Consider the following 23,968-nt stretch of genomic DNA (forward strand, 5'->3'; position numbering starts at 1 on the left):
AACAGACAGGACAGGAGAAAGGGAGACTTATCATCAACGTACCAACAGACAGGACAGGAGAGACTTATCAACAACGTACCAACAGACAGGACAGGAGAGACTTATCATCAACGTACCAACAGACAGGACAGGAGAGACTTATCATCAACGTACCAACAGACAGGACAGGAGAGACTTATCATCAACGTACCAACAGACAGGACAGGAGAGACTTATAACAAACGTACCAACAGACAAGGCAGGAGAAAGGGAGACTTATCAACGTACCAGACAGGAGAAAGGGAGACTTATCAACGTACCAACAGACAGGAGAAAGGGAGACTTATCATCAACGTACCAACAGACAGGAGAAAGGGAGAGACTTATCATCAACGTACCAACAGACAGGACAGGAGAAAGGGAGAGACTTATCGTCAACATACCAACAGACAGGACAGGAGAAAGGGAGACTTATCATCAACGTACCAACAGACAGGACAGGAGAAAGGGAGACTTATCAACGTACCAACAGACAGGAGAAAGGGAGAGACTTATCGTCAACGTACCAACAGACAGGACAGGAGAAAGGGAGAGACTTATCGTCAACGTAACAACAGACAGGAGAAAGGGAGACTTCTCATTAACGTACCAACAGACAGGACAGGAGAGACTTATCATCAACGTACCAACAGACAGGAGAAAGGGAGAGACTTATCATCAACGTACCAACAGACAGGAGAAAGGGAGAGACTTATCATCAACGTACCAACAGACAGGAGAAAGGCAGCCTTATCGTCAACGTACCAACAGACAGGACAGGATAAAGGGAGACTTATCATCAACGTACCAACAGACAGGACAGGAGAGACTTATCATCAACGTACCAACAGACAGGAGAAAGGGAGAGACTTATCATCAACGTACCAACAGACAGGAGAAAGGGAGACTTATCATCAACGTACCAACAGACAGGAGAAAGGCAGCCTTATCGTCAACGTACCAACAGACAGGACAGGATAAAGGGAGACTTATCATCAACGTACCAACAGACAGGACAGGAGAGACTTATCATCAACGTACCAACAGACAGGACAGGAGAGACTTATCATCAACGTACCAACAGACAGGGCAGGAGAAAGGGAGAGACTTATCATCAACGTACCAACAGACAGGAGAAAGGGAGACTTATCGTGAACGTACCAACAGACAGGACAGGATAAAGGGAGACTTATCATCAACGTACCAACAGACAGGACAGGAGAGACTTATCATCAACGTACCAACAGACAGGACAGGAGAAAGGGAGACTTATCATCAACGTACCAACAGACAGGACAGGAGAGACTTATCAACGTACCAACAGACAGGACAGGAGAGACTTATCATCAACGTACCAACAGACAGGACAGGAGAGACTTATCATCAACGTACCAACAGACAGGACAGGAGAGACTTATAACAAACGTACCAACAGACAAGGCAGGAGAAAGGGAGACTTATCAACGTACCAACAGACAGGACAGGAGAAAGGGAGACTTATCAACGTACCAACAGACAGGACAGGAGAAAGGGAGACTTATCAACGTACCAGACAGGAGAAAGGGAGACTTATCAACGTACCAACAGACAGGAGAAAGGGAGACTTATCATCAACGTACCAACAGACAGGAGAAAGGGAGAGACTTATCATCAACGTACCAACAGACAGGACAGGAGAAAGGGAGAGACTTATCGTCAACATACCAACAGACAGGACAGGAGAAAGGGAGACTTATCATCAACGTACCAACAGACAGGACAGGAGAAAGGGAGACTTATCAACGTACCAACAGACAGGAGAAAGGGAGAGACTTATCGTCAACGTACCAACAGACAGGACAGGAGAAAGGGAGAGACTTATCGTCAACGTAACAACAGACAGGAGAAAGGGAGACTTCTCATTAACGTACCAACAGACAGGAGAAAGGGAGACTTATAGTGAACGTACCAACAGACAGGACAGGAGAGACTTATCATCAACGTACCAACAGACAGGAGAAAGGGAGAGACTTATCATCAACGTACCAACAGACAGGAGAAAGGGAGAGACTTATCATCAACGTACCAACAGACAGGAGAAAGGGAGACTTATCGTGAACGTACCAACAGACAGGACAGGAGAAAGGGAGACATCATTAACGTACCAACAGACAGGAGAAAGGGAGACTTATCGTGAACGTACCAACAGACAGGACAGGAGAAAGGGAGACTTATCGTCAATGTACCAACAGACAGGACAGGAGAAAGGGAGACTTATCATCAACGTACCAGCAGACAGGGCAGGAGAAAGGGAGAGACTTATCATCAACGTACCAACAGACAGGAGAAAGGGAGACTTATCATCAACGTACCAACAGACAGGAGAAAGGGAGAGACTTATCATCAACGTACCAACAGACAGGACAGGAGAAAGGGAGACTTATCGTGAACGTACCAACAGACAGGACAGGATAAAGGGAGACTTATCATCAACGTACCAACAGACAGGACAGGAGAGACTTATCATCAATGTACCAACAGACAGGACAGGAGAGACTTATCATCAACGTACCAACAGACAGGAGAAAGGGAGAGACTTATCATCAACGTACCAACAGACAGGAGAAAGGCAGCCTTATCGTCAACGTACCAACAGACAGGACAGGATAAAGGGAGACTTATCATCAACGTACCAACAGACAGGACAGGAGAGACTTATCATCAACGTACCAACAGACAGGAGAAAGGGAGAGACTTATCATCAACGTACCAACAGACAGGACAGGAGAAAGGGAGACTTATCATCAACGTACCAACAGACAGGACAGGAGAAAGGGAGACTTATCAACGTACCAACAGACAGGAGAAAGGGAGACTTATCATCAACGTACCAACAGACAGGAGAAAGGGAGAGACTTATCATCAACGTACCAACAGACAGGAGAAAGGGAGAGACTTATCATCAACGTACCAACAGACAGGAGAAAGGGAGACTTATCAACGTACCAACAGACAGGAGAAAGGGAGAGACTTATCATCAACGTACCAACAGACAGGACAGGAGAAAGGGAGACTTATCGTGAACGTACCAACAGACAGGACAGGAGAAAGGGAGACTTCTCATTAACGTACCAACAGACAGGAGAAAGGGAGACTTATAGTGAACGTACCAACAGACAGGACAGGAGAGACTTATCATCAACGTACCAACAGACAGGACAGGAGAGACTTATCATCAACGTACCAACAGACAGGACAGGAGAGACTTATAACAAACGTACCAACAGACAAGGCAGGAGAAAGGGAGACTTATCAACGTACCAACAGACAGGACAGGAGAAAGGGAGACTTATCAACGTACCAACAGACAGGACAGGAGAAAGGGAGACTTATCAACGTACCAGACAGGAGAAAGGGAGACTTATCAACGTACCAACAGACAGGAGAAAGGGAGACTTATCATCAACGTACCAACAGACAGGAGAAAGGGAGAGACTTATCATCAACGTACCAACAGACAGGACAGGAGAAAGGGAGAGACTTATCGTCAACATACCAACAGACAGGACAGGAGAAAGGGAGACTTATCATCAACGTACCAACAGACAGGACAGGAGAAAGGGAGACTTATCAACGTACCAACAGACAGGAGAAAGGGAGAGACTTATCGTCAACGTACCAACAGACAGGACAGGAGAAAGGGAGAGACTTATCGTCAACGTAACAACAGACAGGAGAAAGGGAGACTTCTCATTAACGTACCAACAGACAGGAGAAAGGGAGACTTATAGTGAACGTACCAACAGACAGGACAGGAGAGACTTATCATCAACGTACCAACAGACAGGAGAAAGGGAGAGACTTATCATCAACGTACCAACAGACAGGAGAAAGGGAGAGACTTATCATCAACGTACCAACAGACAGGAGAAAGGGAGACTTATCGTGAACGTACCAACAGACAGGACAGGAGAAAGGGAGACATCATTAACGTACCAACAGACAGGAGAAAGGGAGACTTATCGTGAACTTACCAACAGACAGGACAGGAGAAAGGGAGACTTATCGTCAATGTACCAACAGACAGGACAGGAGAAAGGGAGACTTATCATCAACGTACCAGCAGACAGGGCAGGAGAAAGGGAGAGACTTATCATCAACGTACCAACAGACAGGAGAAAGGGAGACTTATCATCAACGTACCAACAGACAGGAGAAAGGGAGAGACTTATCATCAACGTACCAACAGACAGGACAGGAGAAAGGGAGACTTATCGTGAACGTACCAACAGACAGGACAGGATAAAGGGAGACTTATCATCAACGTACCAACAGACAGGACAGGAGAGACTTATCATCAATGTACCAACAGACAGGACAGGAGAGACTTATCATCAACGTACCAACAGACAGGAGAAAGGGAGAGACTTATCATCAACGTACCAACAGACAGGAGAAAGGCAGCCTTATCGTCAACGTACCAACAGACAGGACAGGATAAAGGGAGACTTATCATCAACGTACCAACAGACAGGACAGGAGAGACTTATCATCAACGTACCAACAGACAGGACAGGAGAAAGGGAGACTTATCATCAACGTACCAACAGACAGGACAGGAGAAAGGGAGACTTATCAACGTACCAACAGACAGGAGAAAGGGAGACTTATCATCAACGTACCAACAGACAGGAGAAAGGGAGAGACTTATCATCAACGTACCAACAGACAGGAGAAAGGGAGAGACTTATCATCAACGTACCAACAGACAGGAGAAAGGGAGACTTATCAACGTACCAACAGACAGGAGAAAGGGAGAGACTTATCATCAACGTACCAACAGACAGGACAGGAGAAAGGGAGACTTATCGTGAACGTACCAACAGACAGGACAGGATAAAGGGAGACTTATCATCAACGTACCAACAGACAGGACAGGAGAGACTTATCATCAACGTACCAACAGACAGGAGAAAGGGAGAGACTTATCATCAACGTACCAACAGACAGGAGAAAGGGAGACTTATCATCAACGTACCAACAGACAGGAGAAAGGCAGCCTTATCGTCAACGTACCAACAGACAGGACAGGATAAAGGGAGAGACTTATCATCAACGTACCAACAGACAGGAGAAAGGGAGAGACTTATCATCAACGTACCAACAGACAGGACAGGAGAGACTTATCATCAACGTACCAACAGACAGGACAGGAGAGACTTATCATCAACGTACCAACAGACAGGGCAGGAGAAAGGGAGAGACTTATCATCAACGTACCAACAGACAGGAGAAAGGGAGACTTATCGTGAACGTACCAACAGACAGGACAGGATAAAGGGAGACTTATCATCAACGTACCAACAGACAGGACAGGAGAGACTTATCAACGTACCAACAGACAGGACAGGAGAGACTTATCATCAACGTACCAACAGACAGGAGAAAGGGAGACTTATCGTCAACGTACCAACAGACAGGACAGGAGAAAGGGAGACTTATCATCAACGTACCAACAGACAGGAGAAAGGGAGAGACTTATCATCAACGTACCAACAGAGAGGACAGGAGAGACTTATCATCAACGTACCAACAGACAGGACAGGAGAAAGGGAGACTTATCAACGTACCAACAGACAGGACAGGAGAAAGGGAGACTTATCAACGTACCAGACAGGAGAAAGGGAGACTTATCAACGTACCAGACAGGAGAAAGGGAGACTTATCAACGTACCAACAGACAGGAGAAAGGGAGACTTATCATCAACGTACCAACAGACAGGAGAAAGGGAGAGACTTATCATCAACGTACCAACAGACAGGACAGGAGAAAGGGAGAGACTTATCGTCAACATACCAACAGACAGGACAGGAGAAAGGGAGACTTATCATCAACGTACCAACAGACAGGAGAAAGGGAGAGACTTATCATCAACGTACCAACAGACAGGACAGGAGAAAGGGAGACTTATCATCAACGTACCAACAGACAGGACAGGAGAAAGGGAGACTTATCATCAACGTACCAACAGACAGGATAGGAGAAAGGGAGACTTATCAACGTACCAACAGACAGGAGAAAGGGAGAGACTTATCGTCAACGTACCAACAGACAGGACAGGAGAAAGGGAGAGACTTATCGTCAACGTAACAACAGACAGGAGAAAGGGAGACTTCTCATTAACGTACCAACAGACAGGAGAAAGGGAGACTTATAGTGAACGTACCAACAGACAGGACAGGAGAGACTTATCATCAACGTACCAACAGACAGGAGAAAGGGAGAGACTTATCATCAACGTACCAACAGACAGGAGAAAGGGAGAGACTTATCATCAACGTACCAACAGACAGGAGAAAGGGAGACTTATCTTCAACGTACCAACATACAGGACAGGAGAAAGGGAGACTTATCATTAACGTACCAACAGACAGGAGAAAGGGAGACTTATCGTGAACGTACCAACAGACAGGACAGGAGAAAGGGAGACTTATCATCAACGTACCAACAGACAGGACAGGAGAAAGGGAGACTTATCATCAACGTACCAACAGACAGGACAGGAGAGACTTATCATCAACGTACCAACAGACAGGACAGGAGAGACTTATAACAAACGTACCAACAGACAGGACAGGAGAAAGGGAGACTTATCAACGTACCAACAGACAGGACAGGAGAAAGGGAGACTTATCAACGTACCAGACAGGAGAAAGGGAGACTTATCAACGTACCAGACAGGAGAAAGGGAGACTTATCAACGTACCAACAGACAGGAGAAAGGGAGACTTATCATCAACGTACCAACAGACAGGAGAAAGGGAGAGACTTATCATCAACGTACCAACAGACAGGACAGGAGAAAGGGAGAGACTTATCGTCAACATACCAACAGACAGGACAGGAGAAAGGGAGACTTATCATCAACGTACCAACAGACAGGAGAAAGGGAGAGACTTATCATCAACGTACCAACAGACAGGACAGGAGAAAGGGAGACTTATCATCAACGTACCAACAGACAGGACAGGAGAAAGGGAGACATCATCAACGTACCAACAGACAGGACAGGAGAAAGGGAGACTTATCAACGTACCAACAGACAGGAGAAAGGGAGAGACTTATCGTCAACGTACCAACAGACAGGACAGGAGAAAGGGAGAGACTTATCGTCAACGTAACAACAGACAGGAGAAAGGGAGACTTCTCATTAACGTACCAACAGACAGGAGAAAGGGAGACTTATAGTGAACGTACCAACAGACAGGACAGGAGAGACTTATCATCAACGTACCAACAGACAGGAGAAAGGGAGAGACTTATCATCAACGTACCAACAGACAGGAGAAAGGGAGACTTATCTTCAACGTACCAACATACAGGACAGGAGAAAGGGAGACTTATCATTAACGTACCAACAGACAGGAGAAAGGGAGACTTATCGTGAACGTACCAACAGACAGGACAGGAGAAAGGGAGACTTATCATCAACGTACCAACAGACAGGACAGGAGAAAGGGAGACTTATCATCAACGTACCAACAGACAGGACAGGAAAAAGGGAGAGACTTATCATCAACGTACCAACAGACAGGAGAAAGGGAAACTTATCATCAACGTACCAACAGACAGGAGAAAGGGAGAGACTTATCATCAACGTACCAACAGACAGGACAGGAGAAAGGGAGACTTATCGTGAACGTACCAACAGACAGGACAGGATAAAGGGAGACTTATCATCAATGTACCAACAGACAGGACAGGAGAGACTTATCATCAACGTACCAACAGACAGGAGAAAGGGAGAGACTTATCATCAACGTACCAACAGACAGGAGAAAGGCAGCCTTATCGTCAACGTACCAACAGACAGGACAGGATAAAGGGAGACTTATCATCAACGTACCAACAGACAGGACAGGAGAGACTTATCATCAACGTACCAACAGACAGGACAGGAGAGACTTATCATCAACGTACCAACAGACAGGAGAAAGGGAGAGACTTATCATCAACGTACCAACAGACAGGACAGGATAAAGGGAGACTTATCATCAACGTACCAACAGACAGGAGAAAGGGAGACTTATAGTGAACGTACCAACAGACAGGACAGGAGAGACTTATCATCAACGTACCAACAGACAGGAGAAAGGGAGAGACTTATCATCAACGTACCAACAGACAGGAGAAAGGGAGAGACTTATCATCAACGTACCAACAGACAGGAGAAAGGGAGAGACTTATCATCAACGTACCAACAGACAGGAGAAAGGGAGACTTATCATCAACGTACCAACAGACAGGACAGGAGAAAGGGAGACTTATCGTGTACGTACCAACAGACAGGACAGGATAAAGGGAGACTTATCATCAACGTACCAACAGACAGGACAGGAGAGACTTATCATCAACGTACCAACAGACAGGAGAAAGGCAGCCTTATCGTCAACGTACCAACACACAGGACAGGATAAAGGGAGACTTATCATCAACGTACCAACAGACAGGACAGGAGAGACTTATCATCAACGTACCAACAGACAAGAGAAAGGGAGAGACTTATCATCAACGTACCAACAGACAGGAGAAAGGGAGACTTATCATCAACGTACCAACAGACAGGACAGGATAAAGGGAGACTTATCATCAACGTACCAACAGACAGGACAGGAGAGACTTATCATCAACGTACCAACAGACAGGAGAAAGGGAGAGACTTATCATCAACGTACCAACAGACAGGAGAAAGGGAGACTTATCATCAACGTACCAACAGACAGGAGAAAGGGAGAGACTTATCGTCAACGTACCAACAGACAGGACAGGATAAAGGGAGGAAGATACATTCAATGCTATTATGTTGAAGACGCATGTTATTGTACTTACAGTATAGGCGGCAATCCTGCAAATGCATAGGGTGAGATGCATGCACTCAGACATTGTCCACTGATAAAGACGCGCTTTCCTCAACAACCAACGAGTCACTGACAGCAACAGACAGGGGACAGTCAGAGAGAAAGACCAAACAGAGACAGACAGAGCAGCAGGAGGAAAAGGAGAGGACTCTAGTCAAAGTTTTGATCCAACAAAGCCAATCAGCAGCTCTCAGAAACTTCATCTGGGAAATAGAGGCTAGAGAGAGAGTATAGGAGAGACAGGACATCTGTTCACACTAATTTAGATCAAACGACGGTTACGACACTGGTGGTGCAGCAGTGTAGGCAAGGGCCAGTATGGCTGCTAGGCTGTCTGATCTATAAAGGGTTGGACTACCGGATCACAGACAATTGCTCCATTTCCCTGTCAGACATCTATGTCTAGTTTGAAGATCAGAAAGGTCCTCATAACACAGTCAACATGTGAAAACGTCAAACGTCCTTCCAAACCCTGATTCCATTGAGCTGCAGAAAGCTGGTACAGTCTATCAACAAAAGGGAGGCATATAGGCGGACTATTTTCCATGATGCTTTGAGTGAATTTTAAAAATGATGAGTCCAAGCTTAATTAGTATTATAAGGATATCGAACTCAGACTGACTTGTGAAAAAGAGGGTACACCACACCATTTCAATGTGGATAATATTTGTTGAGATCTTGGGCAATGTGATGATATGAGTGATAAAGTATGGTCACATTTCATTTGCACTTTTAAACCTACTCTTTAGAATGACTTCGAGAGCAACAGTGAATCTATTTTGTTTTTAAGTGGAGATCTCGCAACAATCATTCTCACGATAGCGACAATATGATAGCTAAAATGGGCTTGGTTAAACTCTGGATGCGAGACCAAAGGGTAGCTGTATATAGATACATCTCCAGTAGGTATTGCCCAGCTTATTTTTTTAAATAGTGGATATAACATTGAAGATCTGACATTGTTTTAAACATCGTCTACGTATATGTTTACTTAAAGGTACAAATTCAACATAGACAATTCTTGTATAAAATCTGTAGAAATGTGGTTACCATGATGACATAATCCTGTAGTAAAATGTTGCCCTCAAAACAGTTTCACTACATTGATTCATTTGTTCAAATCCATTGTATTTTCCACATAGATCCCACATCACAATATGTTGAACGATTATATTGAGACGTTATCGATTCAACCAATTTGTGCCCAGTGGCAAGAGAGGACAGTCCCAGGAGACTACAGATGCACTAGTCAAGGAAGTTACATATTTCATTAATGAGTGAAAGGAAAATAGTGGAATCTTTGAGACTTTAGAACAGAACTGTTTACACCTGTGGTTCTTAATTCCATCAATAGAAAGAGATTAAATTAAGACTAGATCCAAAATTACCTCACTTCTCAAACAGGATGAAGTATATCCAAGAGTAGGCAGTTTTCGTAAACAGACAATGTAGCCTACTATACACAGATGTCTTCCCAAGAGCCTTTGGCAACAAATGAAAACACTGCCATTGAAATGATAAGGTGCGACTGATTCCCCACATGATACCAGACCCATATTTAGATTACATTTATGGAGGCTATATGGCTGTGATCTCTATGCGTTTGGCCTATCTCTGATCATTTTCAAGATCTGTGTTACAAAACTAGGCCTGCGTGAATTGAGGCCATGACGTCAACTGTATGTGGATATTTTGTCCTATTGCCCTGCTCCGTCATTCAGGTCACTGTGGACACGAGAATCTGTTCAGGAGTCAAACGTCACCATCTGACCAGCAGCGTTAAACAGATGGTCTGCAACCTAAATGGCACACTATTCCCCATTTAGTGCACTACTTTTGACCAGGACCCATAGTAGTGCACTATATTGGGAATAGGGTGTTATTTGGGACTCAATCAAGGGCAGAGTTAGTTGTCTATCCTTGCCAGGACAAAATCTCCCATCTACTGAACGATACTACCGGTTTGTCACGTAATGAGAAAAATGAAGGGGATCGATAATATCATGTTGATTTCTTCCACCGGAGAATAAAAAGCACACTGTGTTTTAAGAGCACAGCTGAAATCAACAGCCTCTTTCATGGAGGTGACCTGTTCCTTCTGCGAGGTGAGGTCAGATTATAACAATGCAGAACATTCTCAAAGGCCTTTTTTTGAATAGCACACACTGTGTCAGGCCAAACCCAGAACTGAATCCGTGTCCCTAATACAACAATTGAAAGGAGTGGAGTGAGGATGTGCAAAGAAATGTGAATAAAATAAACCCAAAAGCAGCACCGTGTCATCCACCTCTGATAGCGGAGGAAGCCCAGCTCTCTGAAAAAACACAACTGCCAGTTAAACAAAACATTGGTCTCGTCTCCGTGCCAACTGTTAGGGGCAGCGGGTCCACCGATTCCATGGAAGCTGTGGATCTGTTTTTACCCCATTAAAACAGCTGTGATGCACTGCAGTGCTCCAATAAAGTGTTTCCTCTACACAGTCTATGGAAAATTGACTAGAGTGTGAGTCTTTCATTTAACTACAGTAGTTACTGCTTCTGGTCAAGTAGTCTAGTGGGGTTCAGTTCCTCTCCATGAAGAGTAATATCACTAGCCTGATCCCAGATCTGTTTCCTGTGGTCATTGTTTAGCGTGACACAAACAGATCTGGGAACAGCCATGTGTAGGCCTAATACCACATCACCGCATTGTCTGTTACAGTAATAAGTTCCAATGGCCCTGCAAGTTACGGGAGGTCATTTCCATGGAAAAGGACCCATGAGCACCAACATGTGAAGTTCATAGGAGCCTATCAAATGTGGTATCAAATGAAAGCTCAGAGTCTATATTTTTGGGAACCATTTTCCATTTAAAAAAAACATGGAATAAGCAAAGGGTTTGATTTCTGGTGTCACAGATGGAAAAGGGGTCTTAAAAAACATCTTATAAAGGTATTAGAAATACACCAAAACAATAATGTAGTAAAGGCCCCTGCCAACTAATATCAACATTTAGATTTTGTTTTGCACAAATTATTAACCTTTAGTAAGTTATGAAATATTCTGTATTAGTGTCTTGTCATTCTGTATCCAAAAACCCACATATCTAAGATATTTTCTCATTTCGCTCCATCAGGATTATGAAAGATCACAGAAGTAGAAGGAAAGAAAGACCGTCCAATAAGTTAGTGTTTTTACTGATAACAATTTAGGACTTATTAAGTGATTAATACGTGCCGTTAAAAAAAGTCTAACACAATGACTGCAATTGAATTGGCCACAATGATCAATTATAATATCAATAATATTCATAAAATAAAAACATTTAAAGGTGATTTTTATTTTACAATAATCTCAAAGTGTATAAAATATAGAAAAATAGTTTTAAAAAATAAAACATATCTAACCATGTAATGAAAGAAACAATCAAAGTCTAGTGGGAAAGGTAGGCCAGCCGAGAGAGATGGGTCTTAAGGCCTTTTTTAAAACCTCCAACCGTCTGAACAGCCCTGAGATGATCTGGAAGGGAGTTACAATGGCGTGGTGCGTAGGAGGAAGAGGCACGGTCATCCCCCATTGTGCCGAGCCTTCTCCTGGGGGCATGGAGCAGTAGAACACAGTAAAGTAGAGTTCGGTGCAATGGAGGATAGTTCAGTACAGTACAGAGTACAGAGTACAATGGAGTATAGTTCAGTACAGTGGAGCACACGACTAGAGTACAGTATGATATAATGGCCTATATTCTACTGAACTACACTCTACTTGTATCTACTGTGCTGAAATATACTCCATTGTGCTGAACTCATACTTTACTGTACATCGCTCTACTGACCTGTACTGAACTCTACTTTACTGTGTTTTACTGGGCTGTACTGTGAAACATAGACGTCTATGATTGGTAAAGATTTTGTCATGTCTGGACCAACCATATTTGGTCTTGTTTGGGGGCGGAGATAATTAGAATAATAGCCAGTGTGTAGAATTATACCTAAACATTCAAAAGAAGGATATTACATATTTCTACCTTTTTCTACCTATTGAAAATACATCCCCATTGAGAGAACACACTCATAATGATGCATTTCTGTATAGAGGTGGTAGAGGTCAATCCAACTCGGAAAACGGAATTTCCATGGAAACGCGTGGGGGAAAGGGCCGTGGGGAATGATACCAAGTCTCCTCATTGCCCCCATCAAAATGTGCCTACATTTAAGTTATTGTTTATATGAGTATTTTACACTATGTTGAGATAAACAAATCTGAGTATGATGTTTGTATGGATGTCAACCCCAATAAATGTTCTGTTACAAAACTTTGCATCTGCACTGCTCCTCAAGTAAATGTGCTTTAGTAAAAATATTCGGTGGCAATTGTTAAAAGTAGACTTCCGCATAGAGGTGTATGGTTTGTTAAACTTTGCAATCAATGGCTTGACATGCATTTTGAGTCTCTGTTACCGTGGAATTGCCCCGAATCAAATGACAAAGGAGAACACCCAAGATTTTTGGAGTTGTTACCTAAACATTCCCTTTTTAAGTCAAAACACAGGCTTGTTTACAACAGTCCTCTCCATGCCTGGAGAGGGTCTGGTTACAAGGAGAAGACTTCATCACAAATAGTCTAAGAGAAGGGGGCTCTCTGACTACAGGACTTTTTCCTTTCCTTTTTCCAAGAGAGCTAGTGGTGGGATTTGAAGAGACATGCAAGACTAGGTCTAGTGGTGCAATGTAGCCTAATGGGAAAAGTACTTTGTCATACTTGAGTAAAAGTAAAGGTAACTTAATAGAAAATTACTTAAGTAAAAGTGAAAGTCACTAAGTAAAATACTTATTGAGTAAAAGTTTACAAATATTTGGTTTTAAATATACTTAAGTATCAAAAGTAAATGGAATGGGGCCTCCTGAATGGTGCAGTGGTCTAAGGTACTGCATCGCACTACTAACTACGTTACTACAGATCCTGGTTCGATACCGAACTGTGTCGCAGCCAGCCATGACTGGGAGACCCATGAGGGTACGCACAACTGGCCCAGCGTCGTCCGGGTTAGGCCGGCCGGGATGTCCATGTTCCATTGTGCTCTAGCGACTCCTGTGGTGGGGCGGGCACATGCGCGCTGACACGGTCACCAGGTGTACGGTGTTTCTTCCGACACATTGGTGCTGGCGTCCGGGTTAAGAGTGCATTGTGTCAAGAAGCCATGCGGCTTGGCGGGGTTGTGAGTCGGAGGACGCACGGTTCTCGACCTTCGCCTCTCCCGATTCCGTACGGAGGTTGCAGCGATGGGACAATACTGTAACTACCAATTGGATATGTTGAAATTCAAGCTCCTTTGAAATTATTTGGACAGATAGCCAGGGGCACACTCCAACACTCAGACATAATTTACAAACAAAGAATTTGTGTTATGGGAGTCCACCAGATCAGAGGCAATAGGGCTGTTCTCTTGACAAGTGTGTGAATTGGACTATTTTCCAGTCAAAATGTAATAAGTACTTTTTATATAACTTGGCAAGTTGGTTAAGAACAAATTCTTATTTACAATGACGGCCCAGGAACAGTGGGTTAACTGCCTTGTTCAGGGGCAGAACAACAGATTTGTACCTTGTCAGCTCAGGGATTCGATCTAGCAACCTTTCAGTTACTAGTCCAACGCTCTAACCACTAGGCTACCCGCCGCCCAAAATGTAACGAGTACTTTTGGGTGTCAGGGAAAATGTATGGGGTAAAAGTACATTCTTTTCTTTAGGAATGTAGTGAAGTAAAAGTGAAATTTGGCAAAAATAGAAATCTAAAGTACAGATACCCCAAAAAACGAGTTAAGAGCATTGGGCCAGTAACCAAAAGGTTGATTCTTTTTGGTTTGAATCTTCGAACCGACTAGGTGAAAAAATATATATATATATACTATTTATGTTTTGTCACATACACCAGATAGGTGCAGTGAAATGTGTTGTTTTACTGGGTCAGCCATAGTAGTACAGTGCTCCTGGAGAAAATTAGGGTTAAGTGCCTTGCTCAAGGGCACATCAACACTTGTTTCATCTTATCTGCTAGGGTATTCGAACCAGCGACCTTTCGGTTACTGGCTCCATGCTTCTTTAAGTCGCTCTGGATAAGAGCATCTGCTAAATGACTAAAATGTCAAGTGTAAATGTGGGCCTGTACAATACTGCAGGTTCATCATCTTTGTCCTTCCTCCCTTGGTTTGCAGCCTCTACATGTTGAGCTATTTTAAGCAGCCTTCCTTCCTTTCTTGAGGAAATGCTCCATCCTACGACAACCTCTTATCGGTTGTTCCCATCGGTTGTTCCCATTGGAGAAAACACTTTACAGATCAAGGGACAACAGAGTCACAACGGCAGGTCAAAACCCCAATGTGTATAGATGGGATATAGGCTAGCCCCCGAACACAGCAAAACAAGTCTGTTATAGAGTACACCCCCCACCCTGTTACAGATAGCCACTATCTTGTCATGTCCAACATACCCCACGCTGACCCCTGAAATGTCATCAGACCTCTAAATGACATTACCACACCCCCTGTGTGACGCAATCGTTTGCTATTTTTTAGGGTTTCTCCTACAGACGTGATAGATTTGGAAGGCAGATGTTGACATGTAAACACAAACCCATGAGAAAAACACAACAGCGTGCACACACACATACACGCAGAAAGAGATATGATTAAGCCCCGAAAATGTGTCAAAATATAAGCTTTAAACAGCTGGCCTACTGGTGACTCCTCCCCAGATAATAATCTCAGTCTGACATCATTACCCGACAGTATGACTACACTACTGTGGCTCAAAACTGAATCACAAAACCAAATAGAACGGAGGTCCAATATTGTTTGGCCCAGCTGCAATGGTTGCAATTTTGTTGGTTATCCTAATGGCCAAGGAACGAGTGTTCCACCAACCAGACCAGACAGATTGACCCTTGTACTGGATTCTCCAAAACTAGACTGAGCCTCCAAATCCCTCAGTGCTCAATTATTATTTATTTATTGTTTGGTTTTTGAAGGGGGAGGGGGAATTAGCCTATGCCAAATCGAAAATAAAGCCACAGACAGAGCCTCATATGACAGCATGACAATCAAAGAAAAATACCATACCAGAAAATCCATGAAATACTTTAGTGCCTTGACGTGCTCTCCCAAAACAGAAATTGGTTGGTGGTTGGCGTATTCCAGGTAAACCACTATTTTCTCCTAAACTAGCTAGGCTAAATGTACACTCGGAATTCTATGCACGGACTTCTTTTCAAATGGTTTTGTTTTGGTCTCTAGCAAGAATCCGAGTTTGGACTGTAGGATACACACAATGTTGCAGGAAATATGGAAAGCGTTTTCATGCGAAGCGTAATGAAAGATATTCGAGCGAAACTGCGATAATCGGCTAGTCTTAATTTGGTTAGATCCGGTCATAGGATTCCTATATGATTATATTACAAACGTTTAAAATTCTATACATCAAAGTAACAATGATTTGATGCTATACTATAGAGTAACTTCTGAGTGGTTCAAATCAAAACCTCAACCACCGTGTCGAAATTTGGTAATATCCCGGAAGCGTACACAAGTTAGTTTTCTTGGATTTTATGACATCCCCCGCTTGTCACTGGACGTCACGTGACTTTGTACAGTAGACGCTTCGTTTACTTTACTGATGTTACCTTTCTGCAGGGCTGTCCCATCCGCTACACTATTTAAATCTAGCAAGGTTATTTTTACAAAAAGATGACAATTAAACTTAGCCTCGAAGTGAGAAAATGTAATTCCTTCTCTAATAATGTGCGTGTAGGGACCTCTAGTGGTTAATACGCAACGATACACCAGAACACTGTGAGCAAACAAACTATTTTATGATTAGGGATACATGAAGCCAAAACATTTTTTAAATACAATTTAACAATGAATACGAGGATGACCTTTTTCAAACATCAAATATGGGCCGACATGGCACAAAGTAAATACATTTTTCAAACATCAAATATGGGCTAACAGCACAGATAACAGATTTTTTTAAACTATGTTAAACTTCAAATATCTTATATGTTGCATGATCACAATTATCATGGTATAATTTGAGGTTTTAAATATTCTTGGTCTACTTGAATGATATAACAAATATGCGGACATTGCTTATTTAAACAAAACAAAACTATATCCTGGCTATAGAGGCTCCACCAGATGTTGCAAATGCTTTAATCCTTTGAAAATTGTGAAACAGGCAGACTCCAGTGGCTTGAAGCTCTGAATGCAGCATGAAACAAAATTGTATTATAACATCGTTATAACGATATGCTCTTCGTAAAAATATGACATCATTGTAACAATATGTAAACTTGACCAAACGTATTGCTCGCTGTTGTGTTGCCTGCTGAATGCATATCTCAGTGGTTATATGTAGCCTAGAACTAGCTCCACCCTCGAATATTCAGGGTTCTTTCGTCTGCGGACTAGTCCTGTTACGAGCCTTTAGCATCTGGAATAGGACTTTCTCCGTTGTACCTTTTCATGAAGAAAAGGAAGACATTGTTATTTGACTTTCACGCATGCGGATTAGACTACAGAGAATACAAGCGCATGTTTTACAACTTGACATTTATTTTCGGACGACATTCTACAGCCCGATTGCAAAGAACTAAAACTGAAAAAAGAGTTTGGTGCTGAATACAAAGTGATACGGTGGTCCGATGGCTCGCTCGCATGACTAATTAATAGTCTATCAGGACTCGGTCGCGCGCTGCCCAGTTGTTTGTGTTATAAACTATGGCGTTTAGGGCAAAAGCCTTGTACGACTTTAGTTCGGAAAATCTAGGAGAGATATCGATTACTGAGAACGAAGTTGTTACTTTATACAGCGAACAAGACATAGAGGGATGGCTAGAGGGAACAAACAGCAGAGGGGATACTGGTCTTTTTCCAGCCTCATACGTGGAGATTCTCAGAAATGAATCATCTGACATCTCGTCCAACAATAATGGCATGTCGGCGGATCAAGGTCAACCCGACTCCCCATCAAGTGGATATGATTCATCATACTATTCCCAGTCCCACTCTCGTGCTGAGAACATTAAAGATCCGACCCACTCCGCTTATCCTGTGCAAATTCCCCAGCGCCATGGTTACCAGACCAGTCAAGGTAGTGATGATGACTGGGATGATGACTGGGATGACAGCTCTACTGTGGCGGCTGAGCCCGGAACTAAACATGACAATGATGGAACTAGTTCCACAGCATACACAGTGACTACTTCGTTGCCTGGGAGACGTGATAGTTCCCAAGCCAAAAGTTCAGCAACAATAGGTAAAAACCTCAACAGGTTCTCAACCTTTGTGAAATCTGGCGGAGAGGCTTTTGTATTGGGCGAGGCGGCTGCCTTTGTCAAAGATGGGGACAAGATCTGTGTTGTCATGGGGCAGTATGGACCAGAGTGGCAGGAAGACCCATATCCATTCGCCTGCTCCATCGATGACCCCACCAAACAGACTAAATTCAAAGGCATGAAGAGTTACATGTCATACAGACTGACTCCATCCCACACCCAGAGCCAGGTGAATAGAAGATACAAGCACTTTGACTGGCTCTACGCTCGACTTGTGGAACGCTTCCCTGTCATCTCAGTCCCCCATCTGCCTGAGAAACAGGCCACTGGGCGCTTTGAACAGGACTTTGTCTCCAAACGCAGAAAAGGTTTGATATGGTGGATGAACCACATGACGAGCCACCCTGTCCTGGCTAGATGTGACGTGTTCCAGCACTTCCTCACCTGCCCCAGCACAGACGAGAAGACGTGGAAGATGGGCAAGAGAAAGGCAGAGAAGGATGAGTTGACTGGCGCTAACTTCTTCCTAACCATCTCCACCCCGGCTGTTCCACTGGACCTACAGGAGGTAGAGAACAAGGTCGATGGGTTTAAAGCCTTCACCAGGAAGATGGATGACAACTGCCTAGTGGTGAATGCCACCATCAACGAGTTCGCCCGGAAGCAGATCACCGGGTTTAAGAAAGAGTATCAGAAAGTGGGTCAGTCTTTCAAACTGTTGGGCCAAGCCTTTGAGATGGACCAGCAGTCCTATTCTGTAGGACTGAACCGTGCCATAGCATTCACAGGAGAGGCCTACGAGGCTATAGGAGACTACTTTGCTGAGCAGCCCAGACAGGATTTGGACCCCATATCGGATCTGCTGGACCTGTACAAGGGACACCTGGCCAACTATCCTGATATCATCCATGTTCAGAAAGGTACCGTATGATTATATCACAGCTGTCTCTGCTCTAGAAATAGAGTCCATAGAATGGTCAAAGACCCTCTAAACGTTGCAATTTAGCTGCACTCTCATAGGCATTCTATTTCTAGGGGTCATGTTATGTTGATGATGAACAAAAACACATTTTGCCTTGGCTTTCCTGGATATCCCTCGCAGCAAAATGTTTTGTGTTTTGAACATTACTTCAGATCATGTAACATGACACACACATGTTTTGTATTATGTACAACTTTTGTGCACCCTGGCAAAAGTTTGCTTTCACAGTGTTCTCTGTTGAGTAATGCTGAAGAATATGGCCTTGAGGCATGACATTTCATTCTCTGTCCTGAAAGAGAGATTTGAGAGTTTTGTCTCACACCCAATGAAGAGAGTGAGATCAGAGTTTTGGACTATAATCACAGCTCAGGGCTCTTAAAGCTAGGCATAGTCTTGAAGGAAACGTGGTTACCAACAGAACTCTTTAGTTCTCATTTTACGAATGGATGCAGCGTTCTCTTATTTGTCACTTTGTAATAGATTTGTTAAATAGTAGGCACATAAATTTGGGGTGCCCTTTTGTAACATGCTATGTTGTCCAAGTTCAGTTGTGACATTGAAGGTTATGTTAGCCTACATCGGCATAGAATTAGAAGGAGGAGATTCCGGGGCCTCTTGTCCAGCGTTTCCCTGGGAATATTGGAATGCGGAATAGCCTTAGGATTAAGCGAGTTTCCTATTCAAGGGTGGGGATCTGGGGAGCTGCTGCACAATATTGCCTGGACACATTTCTTCCCACTAGCACCGGTGCAGAAGTTCAGCTTATTGGTGCTCTGGCTCTGTGATTGCATGCAAGTGCCGAAAATAACAAAGTCCAATTTAATTTAATATCATTAGTATATTTATTCATCCAAGTGTGTGTCTGCATGTGTGTGTGTGTGTGTGTGTGTGTGTGTGCGTGTGCGTGCGTGCGTGCGTGCGTGCGTGCGTGCGTGCGTGCGTGCGTGCGTGCGTGTGTGCGTGTGCGCCCGTGTTGATTTATATTCCCCAGATAAGACCTGGAGTCTAATGGCTGTAGATAAGGGTATTCACTAAAGCAGCGGAAAAGTCTTTAGGTAAATCTTCCACTTGCACATTCAGAGCTCAAGTACACTATATATACAAAGTATATGAACACCCCTTCAAATTAGTGGATTCAGCTATTTCAGCCAAATCCATTGCTGACAGGTGTATAAAATCGAGCACACGGCCATGCAATCTCCAGAGACAAACATTGGCAGTAGAATGGCCGGGTCGTTCGTCATTGTAAGTAAGAATTTTGTTCTTAACTGACTTGCCTAGTTAAATAAAGTTTACTTTCCAACAAGTCAGTTCATTAAATTTCTGCCCTGCTAGAGCTGCCCCGGTCAACTGTAAGTGTTGTTATTGTGAAGTGGCAACACCTAGGAGCAATAACGGCTCAGCCGTAAGGTGGTAGGCCACACAAGCTCACAGAACGGGACCGCAGAGTGCTGAAGTGCGTAAAAATTGTCTGTCCTCGGTTGCAAAACTCACTACTGAGTTCCAAACTGCCTCTGGAAGCAACGTCAGCACAATAGCTGTTCATCGGAAATGGGTTTCCATGGCCGAGCAGCCACACACAAGCCTAAGATCACCATGCGCAATGCCAAGCGTTGGGTGGAATGGTGTAAACCTCACCACCATTGAACTCTGGAGCAGTGGAAACGTATTCTCTGGAGTGATGAATCACGCTTCACTATCTGGCAGTCCAGTCCGACAGACGAATCTGGGTTTGGTGGATGCCAGGAGAATGCTACCTGCCCCAATGCATAGTGCCAACTGTAAAGTTTGGTGGATAAGGAATAATGATCTGGGGCTGTTTTTCATGGTTCGGGCTAGGCACCTTAGTTCCAGTGAAGGGAAATCTTGACGCTACAGCATACAATGACATTATAGACGATTCTGTGCTTCCACCTTAATGGTAAACATTTGGGGAAGGCCCTTTGCTGTTTTAGCATGAAAATGCCCTGTGCAGAAATCAAGGTCCAGAACAGAAATGGTTTGTCGAGATTGGTGTGGAAGAACTTGACTGGCCTGCACAGAGCCCTGACCTCAACCCCATCAAAAACCTTTGGGATGAATTGGAACAGGGACTGCGAGCCAGGCCTAATTGCCCAACATCAGTGCCCGAACTTACTAATGCTCTTGTGGCTGAATGGAAGCAAATCCCCGCAACAATGTTCAAAAATCTAGTGGAAAGCCTTCCCAGAAGAGTGGAGGCATATTAATGCCCATGATTTTGAAATGAGATGTTCGACGAGCAGGTGTCCATATACTTTTGGTCATGTAGTGTATGTGTCCTTCACGGCAACAATTTAATTGTTCATATCTCATTACAACAATTGCTGTTCTGAGCTATTCACTTATAAATAGGTTGTTCAGTGTTTGTGGCCGTTGATAACCATTTAGCCACAGTACTCCACAGTGTAATCAGCTGTAAACCAAACAGACTGCTTTGAATTAGACGATTATAACTATGTGTGAGTGCCACCACGGAGCATTGGCTTTAGTCTACTACTATATGGACAGAGAGCAGAGGGAATGAAACCAATGGTCAACTCTTCTTTCTGAGTCATGTTAAAACTTTTCAAAGGTACAGATTCATGATTCAATCAGAGTTTGCTTGACTAAATATGGCCTTTTCCTTTTCACCATTAATAGGAATACCTTTGATACCCTTCTCTCGAACCCTTTCCCCACTCATATTTCTCCCGTTCCATCTCCTTCTTTCTCTCCTCCACCTATCTCCCCAGGTGCCCTTACCAAAGTGAAGGAGTGCCAGAAACAAGAAGGGGAGGGATCAACCATCAACGAGCGTTGTAACATAATTTCCTGCGCCACACTGGCTGAGATCCAGCACTTTCACCGTACACGCGTACGTGACTTCAAGAGCCAGATGCAACACCACCTCCAGCAGCAAATCATCTTCTTCCAGAAGATCACTGGGAAGCTAGAAGAGGCACTGCAGAAGTACGACGAGGATATCATATAAGGCCCTGGAGAGAGGAGCATGGATACAGAGGGATAAAGAGAGGAGGAGGGGGGACTAAGGGAGAGGAGGGTGGATACAGAAGGATGAAGAGAGGAGGGTGGATACAGAGGAATGAAGAGAGGAGGAGGGGGGACTAAGGGAGAGAGAGGAGGGTGGATACAGAGGGATGAAGAGAGGAGGAGGGGGACTAAGGGAGAGAGGAGGGTGGATACAGAGGGATAAAGAGAGGAGGGGGCTAAGAGAGAGAGGAGGGTGGATACAGATGGATAAAGAGAGGAGGAGGGGGGCTAAGGGAGAGAGGAGGGTGGATACAGAGGGATAAAGAGAGGAGGAGGGGGACTAAGGGAGAGAGGAGGGTGGATACAGAGGGATAAAGAGAGGAGGAGGGGGACTAAGGGAGAGAGGAGGGTGGATACAGAAGGATAAAGAGAGGAGGAGGGGGACTAAGGGAGAGAGGAGGGTGGATACAGAGGGATAAAGAGAGGAGGAGGGGAGACTAAGGGAGAGAGAGGAGGGTGGATACAGAGGGATAAAGAGAGGAGGAGGGGGACTAAAGGAGAGAGAGAGGGTGGATACAGAGGGATAAAGAGAGGAGGAGGGGGACTAAAGGAGAGGAGGGTGGATACAGAGGGATGAAGAGAGGAGGGGGACTAATGGAGAGAGAGGAGGGTGGATACAGAGGGATAAAGAGAGGGGGAGGGGGACTAAGGGAGAGAGGAGGGTGGATACAGAGAGATGGAGGGGGACTAAGGGAGAGAGGAGGGTGGATACAGGGGATGAAGAGAGGAGGAGGGGGACTAAGGGAGAGAGGAGGGTGGATACAGAGGGATGAAGAGAGGAGGAGGGGGACTAAGGGAGAGAGGAGGGTGGATACAGAGGGATAAAGAGAGGAGGAGGGGGGGCTAAGGGAGAGAGGAGGGTGGATACAGAGGGATAAAGAGAGGAGGAGGGGGGACTAAGGGAGAGAGAGGAGGGTGGATACAGAGGGATAAAGAGAGGAGGAGGGGGACTAAGGGAGAGAGGAGGCTGGATACAGAGGGATGAAGAGAGGAGGAGTTGAGGGAGAGAGAGATTATGAGAACATGGGGTAGGAACATAGGGAGTGTGCTGGTCTTGGCACTGTGCAGTTCTGCAGTGTTCCCTATTTCATAATCTGATCAAGACTGGAGCACTGGTTTGGCAAAAAGATCGAGGGACACATTTTGACCTCCCCATCTCAGAGAAGTATTCCCCATTTAAACGGAATATGTTTTATGGTGCGAACTAAAGTAACTAGTCCGTAATGACAATGTAATTGGTTATGTGTTGTTTTTCCTTGACAAGATTATTCATCCATTCTACAGTTGGAAGTGAGCAGATCTATGCAGGTACTGCACTGACGGATATGAAATAGGAGTGCGAATTATTCCTTCATTGACAGAGAGGGTTGTTGTCTGCAAAACTTGATAATGTAGTCTAGCGTGACAGGATATGTTAAATCATCACTTATACAATTAGTGTCACTTCAAGAATATGTAGAATGATTTCAGTAAGGAAACTGTTTAGAATCACAATTATATCTGTGAAAACATGTTTAACCTGTTGCATTGAATCCCCCTCATTTGCCTTTTCCTCTGAACAAATATAACGTGATTTCAGTATCATGGCAAAAATGAAGGACATGTCCCTTTGTGTGTGTGTGTGCATGTGTATCAATGTCTACGTGTGTATTATCATAGAGAGGGCAACCTGTTGTAGTTTCTGGACCTCGTTATGTGACACCTCCTGGAG

At 44.2% G+C, this 23,968-nt stretch overlaps 2 protein-coding genes across 2 annotated transcripts in view; one reads left to right on the forward strand and one right to left on the reverse strand.

The window, feature by feature from the left end:
- LOC115105972 (ADP-ribosylation factor-like protein 15) overlaps positions 1-16,455 on the reverse strand; it is a 122,929-nt gene extending 106,474 nt beyond the window's left edge. Inside the window, exon 1 of the mRNA XM_029628522.2 lies at positions 16,009-16,455. Coding sequence (XP_029484382.1) covers positions 16,009-16,020 — 12 coding nt within the window. The 5' untranslated portion in view covers positions 16,021-16,455. The remainder of the gene's footprint in view (positions 1-16,008) is intronic.
- Positions 16,456-17,282: 827 nt separating this feature from the next.
- On the forward strand, positions 17,283-22,317 carry LOC115105971 (sorting nexin-18-like). The gene is made up of 2 exons (XM_029628521.2): positions 17,283-19,144; positions 21,960-22,317. The coding sequence occupies exons 1-2, from the start codon at positions 17,668-17,670 to the stop codon at positions 22,196-22,198; spliced, it is 1,716 nt and encodes a 571-aa protein (XP_029484381.1). The 5' UTR covers positions 17,283-17,667; the 3' UTR covers positions 22,199-22,317.
- The last annotated feature ends 1,651 nt before the right edge of the window (positions 22,318-23,968 follow it).

The sequence above is a fragment of the Oncorhynchus nerka genome, linkage group LG22 (genome assembly GCF_034236695.1).
Source record: "Oncorhynchus nerka isolate Pitt River linkage group LG22, Oner_Uvic_2.0, whole genome shotgun sequence".
Taxonomy (NCBI): Eukaryota; Metazoa; Chordata; class Actinopteri; order Salmoniformes; family Salmonidae; genus Oncorhynchus; species Oncorhynchus nerka.

Coding starts and splice junctions, on each gene's coding strand:
- LOC115105971 (XM_029628521.2), top strand. CDS start 17,668: ATGGCGTTTAGGGCAAAAGCCTTGTACGACTTTAGTTCGGAAAATCTA. Junction 19,145..21,959: donor TATCATCCATGTTCAGAAAG/GTACCGTATGAT, acceptor CTATCTCCCCAG/GTGCCCTTACCAAAGTGAAG.